General features: G+C 46.4%; 1 protein-coding gene across 6 annotated transcripts in view; it reads right to left on the reverse strand.

Moving 5' to 3' along the window:
• Positions 1 to 305: 305 nt before the first annotated feature.
• The window catches only part of CDH13 (cadherin 13), a 1,882,652-nt gene continuing 1,869,092 nt past the window's right edge, over positions 306 to 13,865 (reverse strand). For all 6 annotated transcript variants that reach the window (XM_068261396.1, XM_068261398.1, XM_068261397.1 and 3 more), the window contains one exon: positions 306 to 835. In XM_068261396.1, the coding sequence (XP_068117497.1) occupies positions 828 to 835 (8 nt within the window). In that variant the 3' untranslated portion in view covers positions 306 to 827. The remainder of the gene's footprint in view (positions 836 to 13,865) is intronic.

Below are 13,865 nucleotides of genomic sequence, written 5' to 3' on the forward strand. Positions count from 1 at the left end.
TTATTTGTGACAGGCTTACAATGTGTTTAAGTGGCATCTCATTACGTTCTATTTGCACCGTGGCTGTCTGCTTAATGTGTTAGTTTCCTGCTCCTGCCTCGCCAGTGTAGCCTCCATGTCAAATGCTGATTGGTAATCTTATTAACATGAGCCCATTAAGCAGTCCTTCCATGTACTTCTCTAAGAGTGTTTTGGTTGAATGCACACACAACATGCTGTCTGGATGCTGGCCGAGGAGGGGCGGCTGGTCGAGTCGGTGGTGGTCTTGGGTCAGGATTAGAATGATGCACACGTACACACGGATCTCACAGAGGGACATGGTTTTTTTTTTTATATCCTTGAAGTTTGGTAATCATCAGTACAACAGAGTAGAAAGAAAACTACTGTAGTGTGTGTATAGTGTGTATGTTTGAGTGTATACAGTGTATGTGTACAGTGCATGTGAGTGTGTGTGTAGTGTGCATGTTGATGTGATGCCTGTTTTCTGCCTTTAGGCAGGACAAGTTCATACAATACGTTCCCAGTGTCTCTCAGGCTTGAATTGTCAACGTTCGGCACTCAGGCAGGGATTTTTATTAATACAAAGACGGTGGAGTCAGAAGGCTGTCAGCGACTGGCGTACAATTATTTTTTTCTTCTTTTTTTTTTTTTGAGAGACTAATTTAGGTTGCAAATTAAAGAGTCTTGAGCGTTTGAAGGCCGATCTTGTGATAACTGTGTACTGCAATTCTTCCAATAAACACCTTTATTCCGTAATTTATTATTATTTTTGCCCATCTTCCTGTTGCCATGGTGATGTGTTAGCCAGCGTCAAAAGTTCCCAGTGCTCACAGACCTAAACGAGACAAAAAAAACAAAAGAAAGCGCTGGTTATGAAAGATAACGATCTCCGAGGGAAGGTGGAGAGAGATGTATTGTCTTTGGAATGGCTTTGGGCACTTAATGAAAGCGTTACAGACCTACATAGGATGGCAATGGCAGAAATATATTTAATATAGTCTCCACCTATCGAGACTGTTCTTCGCGGTTCATAAATTCTGCTGGTCTGCTCTGATACTTCATGGAAATGCTTGTTGCTTTGGGGCAGAGCAGGGCTTTTTGGTGCCCCGCTTTGCTTCGCGTAGTGCCAAAGCTTGATGCGGCTATAGTAGAAGTAATGCTATAGTCCAAGGCCCGCGGACGGGTAATTCGGGGATCCAGTGAGTTGCTATGACTCGGAGGGGGAATAGTATTTAACGTTACACTGAATTTGTACAGCAGCAGGATGAGCCATCATTCAGCTTACCCTGCACCCAAAGCGAATGTATGCCTTTGGAGTAATACATTATTTCATTCCTTTTACTTTCTATATAAACAGGTCGTCCTCTTCCATGTCCATCTAAAAAAAATACTGTCCACATCTATTCTTTCCTAACACACAATACAACTGCGGCCGCAATAGCAGCATAGGGGGCGATATTTTGGCTGGGAACGTGAAGAATCACTTGCGTTCCCATGCCTGTCGGCGAAACCGGAAGTGGTTGCCGCCGAGGACTGAAGCATCGCAGAGACACGGCGAGGGCACCGATTGGCTGCAGGGGGATGAGGGAAGCCCCAGGTGAGTAAAACTCATTTTTTTTTTTTTACTAGGCTTAAGGTTCACTTTAACTACTTCTGTACCAGCAGTCTCTGTCCCCTTAAGGACCAGAGACTGCTGGCACGGTAAAACGGCTCTTACCGACGAATCGACACAATCATCCGTGGGTCATACTGTTCTGTCCTCAATGAAAGTCCCTCTCTCTGCCGTCCTCTGGCAGAGCTGTGCGAGCCGGTCATGAGCCAATGAAATCGGCTCCTGAGCGGCTCACACAGCTCTTCCGTCATATAGACGGCAGGGGGAGTGATCTGCAGCAGGGAGACAGTGGGGCGATTGGCGGGACTGTTGAAATCTACAGCCTGTCAGATCCCCGCAGCAATATGCAGGATGTAGATTTCAACTGCGTCGGTCCGGAACCAGTTAAAGGATGTCCTCAACATGTCCTGAATAGTCTGTGGTCTACCAATGAACTAAGCAAGTAATGCCACTCCAGTCCATCCAGCTCATCGCACTCCTCAGATGCTGCCCCACTCTGTCACTCCCTCCACTGGCTGCTCCTTCCACTTCTCAGATGCTGCTCCTCTCTGTCACTCCCTCCACTGGCTGCTCCTCCCACTTCTCAGATGCTGCCCCACTCTGTCACTCCCTCCACTGGCTGCTCCTCCCACTTCTCAGATGCTGCCCCACTCTGTCACTCCCTCCACTGACTGCTCCTCTCACCTCTCAGATGCTGCTCCTCTCTGTCACTACCTCCACTGACTGTTCCTCGAGCTCCTCAGATGCTGCTCCTCTCACCTCTCAGATGCTGCTGCTCTCTGTCACTCCCTTCACTGACTGCTCCTCACACGCCTCAGATGCTGCTCCCTCCACTGGTTGCTCCTCTCACCTCTCAGATGCTGCTCCCGCCACTGGCTGCTCCCTCCAATGGAAGCTTCTCTCACCTCTCAGATGCTGCTCCCTCCACTGGCTGCTCCTGTCACCTCTCAGATGCTGCTCCTCTATCACTCCCTCCACTGACTGCTCTTCTCTGTCACTTCCTCTACTGACTGCTCCTCCCACTTCTCAGATGCTGCTCCTTTCTGTCACTCCCTCCACTGACTGCTCCTCTACATGTGTAGGCTGCAGTCACAGTAGTTCTAGTGGGAGCCCACACCAAGCTGAACAAAATGGCGTCTGAACAGTCTTCTCCTCTCACGTGTGTACTTGCAGGATAGTAATGGAGCTGGGATAGGGATGGTACAGCAGCTTCCCACGACATCAATGTGACAGATTTCTCCCTGGGGTGACATTAGTGCCGCCACTAATCTCTCTGCTTACTTGGTGTCGCTGTAAAACGTTAACGGTCAGAGTAACCACAGATGAGTTTTTCCTGACATGAAACGACTGCGTGCTCCGCCTGGCGAACATGACAGCCCAGGAGGGAACAGTCGGGGGGCTCCTCTGCAAACGCAGAGCAAAGAAAAAAGACCGCTACTGGATAATTCTCTTACGAAAATCCTGAATCAGTAATGACAGCTGTAGATCTCAATAATAGCAGAAGTGTGAACGACACGCCAGGAGGTCCAAGCTGCAGAGAGTATACAGTATGTACTGCGGCTTATACACTGATATCAACCCCACTAGGATGTCATGGCAATCGTAAATGCGTTATTGCATCCAATCATGCAGTGTCACAATATTAAGGCCCTATCATCCTCATCCTTTTTTCTTTCGTGTGTGTGTGGGGGGGAAGGGGGGGGGGGGGGGCGGTTGGCTGCCTCTTTCCTTTATTCAAAGCATCTGATCGTAGCAATGAGAGTGAGGAATCAGTGATCTTAACCAGCCTGGCGTTCTATTAAGACCGAAAGTTTGCTGCATGAAAGCCCACTAGAGGGCGCTCTTAATGCGTACTTCAGATCACCTCCGGCGATCAGAAGTAACAAGAAAGGGCGCAATGAGCGGCCCTTCTTGTTATGCTTTCCTCTGAGCGGAGTGACGTCATGGACGTCAGCCGCCTCCGATCCAGCCCTTAGGGCCCTTTTCCACTAGCAGTCGCTAGCGTTCACGCTGAACGCTAGCGATTGCTGAATCGCAATTACCGGCGATTCCCCTTACGTTTGCGGCCGCGATTTTGCTATGCTATGCACTGAATAGCAAAATCGCGGCAAATATCGCTCCGCCGCGCATTCGCGTTCCCGTAAAAAGCAAATCGCGGTAGTGGAAATGACCTACCGCGATTCCTATGTTAAAAAGCAAACCGTAGCGATTGTAAAATCGCTAGCGGTTTGCGTCTTTGCGATTCAGTGGAAAAGGGCCCTTAGCGCTGGCCGGAACTGTTTGGTCCGGGTGCGCTAAGCTCGGGCGGCTGGGGGGACCCTCAGGTAGCACACGCGGCTGGCAAAGTGCCGGCTGCGTGTGCTCCTTTTTATTTGATTAAAAACGGCCCAGCAGGGCCTGAGCGGCAGCCTCCGGCGGTAATGGGCGAGCTGAGCTCGTCCATACTGCCAGGCTGGTCAACTGAAGTGAAAGAGATACAGAGGCTGCCATATTTATTTCCTTTTAAACAACACCATTTGGCTGCTGTAGTGTCTGAGTCACACCAGAGACAAGCATGCAGCTAATCTTGTCAGATCTGACAATAATGTCAGAAACATCTGATCTGCTGCATGATTGGTCCAGGCATAAAAGTATTAGAGGCAGAGGATCAGCAGGACATCTTGTCCTTTAAAATTCAACTATAGCGAGAGGGATATGGAGGCTGCCATATTTATTTCCTTTTAAGCAATACCAGTTGCCTGGTGTCCTGCTGATCCTCTGCCTCTAATAGTTTTAGCCATAGCCCCTGAACAAGCATGCAGCAGATCTGGTGTTTCTGACATTATTGTCAGATCTGACAAGACTAGCTGCATGCTTGTACCTGGTGTTATTCAGACACTACTGCAGCCAAATAGATCAGCAGGGCTGCTAGGCAACTGGTATTGTTTAACAGGAAATAAATATGGCAGTCTCCATATCACTCTTACTACAGTTGTCCTTTAAACTGGTTTACTAGAGGAACTTAGGAGTATGGAGGCTGCCATCTTTATTTCCTTATAAAAAATACCAGTTGCCTGGCTCTTCTGCTGATCTCTTCGGCTGCAGTGGTATCTGGATCATACATCTGAAACAAGCATGCAGCTTGCATCTGAAGTCTGACTAGATCAGTCAGAAGCATCTTATTTACATGCTTGGTCATGGTCTGTTGGAGACAGAGGATAAGAAGGACAGTCAGGCAATTGGTATTGTTTTAAGGGAAATAAATATGGCAACCTCCATACCCCTCTTGACAAGTAGATGTACAGAGGCGCCAAAAGGATAAAATATGCTAAAATGTTTAAAATATTCGGGTGGCGGCGGTGGACCGGCCACTCAGAAATAGACTCGATGCTGTCGCTTAAGATAAAGACAATTTATTCACATACTCCATGAACAGAACCGCAACGCGTTTCACGGGTATATTCCCGCTTCCTCAGGCAATAAACAGACAGGAGTACACAGTACAGTCTCAAGGTCACGAATAGCGCCTCTGTGTGTCTCCATACCCCTCTTAGTTCATGTGTCCTTAGGCCCTGAGCCCTCTAAGGCCTCTTTCACATTAGGCAACACAGAGGACCGTGCGTCCAGAATGCAACGCACACTATCGCACGCCATCTGCGTTGCCGTGCGATGCTGATCCCATTAACTACAGTGAATTGAATGCTGCGCTTTGCCGAAAGTGCATGTAGCAATGTGACAGCGCATCGCACTGCCGTGCAGCGCATATAGTCTGGACTTCAGAAGTGCTGTCTATTAACATCTTACCTCAGGAAGTAGTTATGGCAAACTCTTTATCTGCATTTAAAGAGGGCTTGGATGCTTTCCTTGCATTGAAGGGCATCCATGGCTATAATTGCCAGGTAATTCTCGGAAGAGTTTATCCAGGGATTTATCTGACTGCCACCTGGAGCCGGGAAGGAATGTTTCCCTTTTAAGGCTAATTGGCCCAGCCCTTGTAAGGGTTTTTGCCTTCCCTTGGATCAACTGGTATATGTGCAGGTTCAGGATGGCGTCTTATTTCTTTCTTTTCTGGTTGGACTTGATGGACAAATGTCTTTTTTTCAACCAAACTATGTAACTTCTGACGTTCTTGCATGTCACACACGATACGCACTGCCGAAATATTACTCACTTGTGAAAAAGGAAGGGGAACAAGTATATAAAAATATATATAATTTATTATAGATCACTACACATATAAAAAATATAAATTCCATTAAAAACCAGAGCCCTATCTCCTAACAACCGGGGGGTAGAAATTTGACCAATGCAAACCATATGGCAACAGATGTTCCAAAAAACATTTTAGCTGGAGCTCTCAGCATAAAAATTCAGTTCCATGTGGATCAAGATACTGTTCACAGTTCCCAAGGTAATTATTAATCACAGTGAATGGAGGATCCTGGATATTAGGTAGTTCCGTACATATTGCAGATAGAACAAACACTTCCGTAAGTATTGCAGATAAAGCAGACACTTATTGAGATTGCAATATAAGCATGCTCGCATCAACTTCTACCCAGGCAGAGACATTGCTAGTAGGTGTAATGTTCATCAGGTAATGGGCCCCTCATTACATCTTCAATCATAGATCACAAATGTCCATCAAACATACTGTTTACGTGACCACCGATAACTTAGCTTCAAAAGATTGATGTTCAGAGAAATCACTTGCTATAAACATTTAGTGATAAGTCCGCCAGGGCTTAGCCCTTATGCAGGCCTCCGATAATGGGTCAGTCACGTGATGGAGAAATAAAATGGTGTGGGCTCCGTGGTGGGTAGATTTTCCTGCGATGTGAGTGCACTCAGCCTATATATATTGGTGTTACAAAGGCAGTCCATCCGCATTCATTGCAAATTGTATATGGTACAGGTATAAGGATACTCATCCATCCAGTGTGGTTTCTTATCAGGATGCTTGGTCAAGAAATGTCCCCGGGTGGAGATGGGCTTCTAGTAGGCAATGAGCCCTGGTTTGCCGACCGGTTTCTCTGGCAAAGTCGCCAGCATCATCAGGGCAGGCTCATAGAGAATTCCCGTACATGCGAACGCCGGCCTATAATGGCGCCCGGCGGCCCCAGGGCGTCACGCCGCACCCAGACACGCCCCACGTCACCGCGTCACGCTCAATGCGCACGCCGACGCCTGGAGCGCATCGGGGACGGCATTAGAGACGCGCACCACCCGCAAACGGAACCAGCACCATCTAGCGGCTGAGTTGGATATTGCCGCTGCGGAGCTAAAACAGCTCTTGTGCTTGTCCGCAGCGGGACGGCGCGCGACTCAGGGCGGAGATGTAAGTCCACCCTAGTATGCGCCCCGGGCCCATACCTCTGGGGGCCCAGTCACCCATCAATCCGCCATCCCCGGGGCACCACGCAGCCCGGACCAAGGGCACGGAGGGAGACCACACCAATAGAATCAAATACCTAAAGTATACAGAATACATGCAAACCCTTAGGAAGTTCACTCACATATAGGGAGCATGTCAATAGTACTCTCAGGCGTGGTACTCCCCCCGGCCATCAAGCCGAGCCGCACAGACACCCCAAACCAGGGAAAGAGGGAGGGGACAAAGGCAAGGACCCCAGGGGGCCATAACGACCGCACCACAGGGAACTCACCACATTGTCAATATAGTACTAATAAAATAAAACAAGAATCAAAATACATCCATTATCCTATAAATTCATTAGTTGACTAACATCATGTGCAGCAACCAATTATCATTCACATTTCTAATAAATGGTGACAATAAACTACAACACTATCCCTGCATGTGGACAGTTGTTCTTGGTATACAGATAATTGAAAACCATAAGTCTCGTTCTGGTTGCATCCATGGGGCCAGCTGGGTACCATCCCCAATCCCCCATAAGAGGAGACAGCAGTCCTGGCCATGCAACCGCCAAACCTCAGACAAGGTGGAACAATAAAGCTTGCCCAAACTGGAGGACAAAATCATCTATTTGTGCCTATAAGGGGGGGGGGGGGGGTTGGGGGTGTGTACAGGCAGTGAGATCAGATTCTAAGTGAAATCTAAAATAGATTTCATCATAAGAATGGAGCATAATCGATGCCTTCATTTAGGCCAGGTGCCCGGAAGGCCTTTAGTTTATATATCCAAAAGGCCTCACACTGGAGAAGCTTGCCATCCCAGTCGCCACCCCTAGGGTCAGAATGCACTCTGTCGAGTCCAAAGAACCGTACCCTGGTTGGGTTGGCATTTTGGCATCTGGCAAAGTGCCGAGCCACTGGTGTGTCATGGGATTCACTAATCCCATAAGTATGTTCATAAATGCGTCTTCTGAGGGCTCTGCCCGTCTTGCCCACATAGAAAGCTCCACATGGGCAAGTAAGCAGATAGATGACGCCCTCAGTTCCACAATTGGTATAATGTCTAGTAGTCAAGATTTTGTCTCGGGCTCCCAGGGTGCACTGTCTGCCCACAAGAATGTAGCGACATTGGTTACAAGAATGGCATGGGTATGTACCCAATGCCGTGCATTTACATAGTTTACCTGCTCCACTTTGTCCTGGGTAGTGGCTACGTGTCAGCCTATCTCCTATCGTCGGTGCCCGCTTGAAGGTGAGCATAGGTGACTCTGGAACGAGGGCGGCAACCTTAGGATCCACCGTTAACAAGGGCCAATGTTTATGAAGTAAAGATCTAATCTGATGATGTTCACTACAGAATTTTGTGATGAAGGATAGGCCTCTATCCAATCGAGTCCTAGGCTCTGTAGACCTATATAAAAGTTCTGATCTCGATGTGTTACTTGCTCTATGATAGGCCTTTTTAAGATATCTTTTGGGATAACCCCTAGCTTTGAAACGTTGTTGCAGATCATCAGCTGAGGATTGGAAATCCAGATCCTCAGAACAATTACGTCGTACACGAAGGTATTGACCAATTGGAATACCTCGTATCTGGTGTGTAGGGTGAAAACTCCCAGCATGTAATAGGGAGTTAGCAGCAGTGGGTTTTCTGTATAATTTGGTCTGAAGCATACCAGTCTCATCGATGCAGATTGTTACATCTAGAAACGGGATGCTATACCGATCCTTGGACATCGTAAATTTTAAATTGAAAAGGTTGACTCCGAGCAGTCCCACCAATCTGGTCAGATCTTGTTCTGTGCCTGTCCATATTAAAAATATGTCGTCAATAAAACGATGCCAGGTGAGTATATATTGTAACAAGTCACTTAGATCTTCATCTGCAAAAATACACCTTTCCCACTCCCCCAGGTACAGGCACGCATAGGACGGGGCACATGTTGTCCCCATCGCTGTGCCCTGCACCTGGAGGTAGTGGGCGGAGTCAAATGTAAAAAAATTATTTGTCAAAATGAACCGCAACAACTTCAAAAGAAAGATATTATGTGGGATGCTATCAATCGGCAAACTGGTTAATACCGATCTAATGGTCTCAAGGCCCTCCTCGTGCGGTATGCTGGAATAGAGGGCCTCGACATCAAGGGTGACCAACCAGGCTCCTGGCGGGACACTCATGCCATCCAGGATGGTTAATAGATGGGAGGTGTCCCGCACATAAGAGGGGAGTGCTCTAACATGGGGCTGAAGATGCGTGTCCACATAGATACTGGCATTAGCCGTTAGGGAGCCACATCCTGAGATGATAGGTCTCCCACTCGGATTAGTAACCGACTTATGTGTTTTTGGTAATGCATAGAACGTGGGAATTCTAGGATTTGGGTTCCATAGGAACCGATGTGTCTTCCTAGATATCAAGCCTAATGCCAGATTGTCATCCAACAATCTTTTAAACTCACCCGTGCTGGCCTCCACCCTCGACATGGAGACCCTCTCATACCAATCACGATTGTTTAAGATCTCATAACACATCTGTTCATATCGACCCTTGGTCATGAGGACTATGTTGCCACCCTTGTCCGAGGGTTTAATCACCAAATTCGGAGCCGATGAAAGGTCATCAAGAGCTCTGTGCAAATCAGGGGATAGATTAGGACTAGGTCCACGGTCAAAAGGAAGTGTTTCAAGATCTCGCATAACAGATAAAGCGAAAATTTGTAAGGAGGGAACCGTCGATAGGGCTGGAAAGAATCGAGACTTTGGTCTGACTCTGGTGCTGTCAGGTGGATCAACATCAGAGCCTGATGAGATCAAATCTCTGTCAACAACCTCACTTGTGGGAGGACATTCACCCTGTAGGCCAGCCAAATCTTGCAGTGCCTGTTGATCCTGTTGGGTGGTCAGACTAGGTACATCCCCAGTGTCACCCCCAAACATAACTTTAAGTGCCACACGTCTACAAAAAAGGTGTAAATCTCGCACCAATTCAAACTTATCCAAATTAGTAGTAATTGCATAGCCCAAACCTAAATTGAGGACTCTAACATGGTCATCATTTAGCGCAAATTCAGATAAATTAATAATTTGTTTTTCACAAGATTCATCAGTGATGCAAGTAACAGATATTGCATTCAACGATGTTGGTTTGTTTATTTGCGATGCTGACCCTGTTTGTCCTTCAATTTGGAGGTCTTCTGTGTACCTCCCCTGTCTCTCAGGTCTGGCTGGCCCATTCCTAAAAAAGAGGATGATGTTAAGGTGACAAGGAAGATTGAGAACTCATATTAGGAGAGGATAAGGGTTCATTCTGTGATATAGTCGATAAAAGTGACTCTAAAGAGGATGCCGAGGGGGCTCCCTTTCTTTTAGGTGGGAAAATGTTGAAATGTGTTTGTGAACCATCTTGAAGTGATTGTTTGAATTTTTTAGGAGCTGGGGTAGGTCCCCCCAGATTGTTTTCACTCAGTGAGGAAATAGATGAGCTGGGTGATTGGTTGGGTAAAGGTTTGGGAATTCTGGGGTTAGTGTTAGGTTTAGTGGGTCTAGGCTGACTAGGTTTATTAGGAAGGGAAGGTGTAGGTTGTGGGCGGGGATTAGGTTTTGGTCTTTGTGAATTCCATTTGTATGCTTGGCCCATAGCATAGGCCAATCTATCACGTTCAAATTTCCTTTCTTTCATATCCACTATACCCCTATTGTAATTCTCCAGATGTTTTTTAAGTTTATCCTTCCTCTGTGCTAAAAATGGGTGATCTCTGAAGGGTTCCAGTTTGGTATCAAAATCTTTAATTTGTTCATCAACACAGGTGATTTCCACCTGATGTAGTTCTATCATCAGTGTCATCATAATCTTGGAACAGCCCTCAAAGTTCATTTCCCACCTCTCTTTAAAGGCCGGGGTCAGTTGTTTAGATTGTGGAAATATTTGGACACGCATGCCCATTGGGGCAAATTTGGCTTTTATATATTTATTCAAATAAGTGATATCCCACCACTTTTTGGATTTAATTTCATAAAGCTTTTGTAGTTTAAAAAAATAGTGAGAGATCTCAACCTCAATCTTACGTGTGGATTGTATACTGGTACTCTCTGCCTGTATCCGCTCCACCATATCATCCCAACCCAGGGCGGCAGCCATGGCGACCACCAAAGGGGGGGCCCCCACTGGCCCCACAGGAGCAGCCAACGAGACTGTATATACAATATAGCAAAGCAAACTAAATTCTTTAATAGAGATCCACATCTGACCCACCTAAAAATAGGTGCTTCCACCCTAGCAAAGAACTATTCACACTATGGGTCTGAGTATAAAGTCAGGGTGCTTCCTTAGAGTCTAGGACTCAAAATGTACATATTACTCACTTGTGAAAAAGGAAGGGGAACAAGTATATAAAAATATATATCATTTATTATAGATCACTACACATATAAAAAATATAAATTCCATTAAAAACCAGAGCCCTATCTCCTAACAACCGGGGGGTAGAAATTTGACCAATGCAAACCATATGGCAACAGATGTTCCAAAAAACATTTTAGCTGGAGCTCTCAGCATAAAAATTCAGTTCCATGTGGATCAAGATACTGTTCACAGTTCCCAAGGTAATTATTAATCACAGTGAATGGAGGATCCTGGATATTAGGTAGTTCCGTACATATTGCAGATAGAACAAACACTTCCGTAAGTATTGCAGATAAAGCAGACACTTATTGAGATTGCAATATAAGCATGCTCGCATCAACTTCTACCCAGGCAGAGACATTGTTAGTAGGTGTAATGTTCATCAGGTAATGGGCCCCTCATTACATCTTCAATCATAGATCACAAATGTCCATCAAACATACTGTTTACGTGACCACCGATAACTTAGCTTCAAAAGATTGATGTTCAGAGAAATCACTTGCTATAAACATTTAGTGATAAGTCCGCCAGGGCTTAGCCCTTATGCAGGCCTCCGATAATGGGTCAGTCACGTGATGGAGAAATAAAATGGTGTGGGCTCCGTGGTGGGTAGATTTTCCTGCGATGTGAGTGCACTCAGCCTATATATATTGGTGTTACAAAGGCAGTCCATCCGCATTCATTGCAAATTGTATATGGTACAGGTATAAGGATACTCATCCATCCAGTGTGGTTTCTTATCAGGATGCTTGGTCAAGAAATGTCCCCGGGTGGAGATGGGCTTCTAGTAGGCAATGAGCCCTGGTTTGCCGACCGGTTTCTCTGGCAAAGTCGCCAGCATCATCAGGGCAGGCTCATAGAGAATTCCCGTACATGCGAACGCCGGCCTATAATGGCGCCCGGCGGCCCCAGGGCGTCACGCCGCACCCAGACACGCCCCACGTCACCGCGTCACGCTCAATGCGCACGCCGACGCCTGGAGCGCATCGGGGACGGCATTAGAGACGCGCACCACCCGCAAACGGAACCAGCACTGCCGAAATAGGCACAGCATCGCGTATAGTGTGAATGAGGCCTAACACAGCTGTGTCCGCTTTTCAGCAACTTCTTAACTTCATCAACTGTTACTTTCTGTAACATTGATGTGCTGCTGAAAAGCGGACACAACTGCGTCAGTGGGCTCAGGCCCTGAACGATGTTGGAATCAGATCAGTTTCCATCACCCACTCATTTTAATAAACAAGGGTTGGTGTTTAAAACTGGAAGAAAGATTGGATTACACAAAACAACCAATCACATTCTTGCTTTTGTTATCTACCCCATTGCTTGAAAATGACAACTGGAATGTAGTCACCCCTTCAGCTTTTCAAGTATGAGGCCTGACGAGCCAAAAAAAATGTTTCTATGTTCTCCAGTTATCTACATCATGCTTCTTCAGCTTCTCTAAGTCTCTAGCTACAGACATATAATTAACCACAATTAATTCAATAAAGCATTTAAAATTAAGGTCATTGTATCGCAGCGCTTTGCTTGTTCGGAGCACAACACCTCGCGCTCTGGGGACATCTTATTAATTTGACAGCATTCAACCAACTCTCGTGTCACTCTCAAGATGGCTGATGGGATTAAATTGGTAATTGTGTTTTATTTGTGCCGACTTTGACCCCATTTCACAGTTGGAAGAGTCGTCACTCTAGAGGAACTGACGCTTGTCATGTAAACTGAATCATCCATGTTATGGAAGGCTTTCATTATGACTGTGGGTTGTTTGCTAAATGAGAAGGTGGAAAGATGAGGGGCCCAAAACTGGCGATGGCAATGCTGGAGGACAAAAACTGTTTCTTCAAAAAGTGGATCATGCAATGCAAAAGTTGTGAGAAACTTTTATATAAAATACAAAAAATAGTAATTGATGATCATGTAGCTATAAAACGTCCTCCTGAACCAGTAGGGTCATTGCTGGGCAAAAGCTGGCTAGGCAGGGCAGAAGAGTGGCACAAGTTTTTCCTAAATGAGCAGCTTTGTCAGGAACGTTCTCTCTATCCTCACTAGGGATGATAAGACACACACACACACACACACACACACGCACACACGCACACACGCACGCACGCACGCACGCACGCACACACGCACACACGCACACACGCACACACACACCTCTCCACCCAAATGTGGAGTGGAGCCTTAGGCCACATACACACATCAGACCATAGTCTTTGGAAAATGAAAGATCACAGACCAATTTTACCCCCTTCCATGTAGTATGAGAGCCATTCCTACACAGTCTATTCTATGGAGCTGAACTCCCCATCAGATAAAATCTTTGCAAGATGCTGCACACACAGATGCTGTACAGACACAAAAGATCTGTTCCTGCAAAAGATCCGTTCCTGCAAAATGCATTCATAGTCTATGAGATCTGCAGATCCTCATACATACCTTGTATAAAGGTGGCCATACACTGGCCCGATTCCCGGCCGTTTCGACAGC

This window comes from Hyperolius riggenbachi, chromosome 11 (assembly GCF_040937935.1).
Source record: "Hyperolius riggenbachi isolate aHypRig1 chromosome 11, aHypRig1.pri, whole genome shotgun sequence".
NCBI lineage: Eukaryota > Metazoa > Chordata > Amphibia > Anura > Hyperoliidae > Hyperolius > Hyperolius riggenbachi.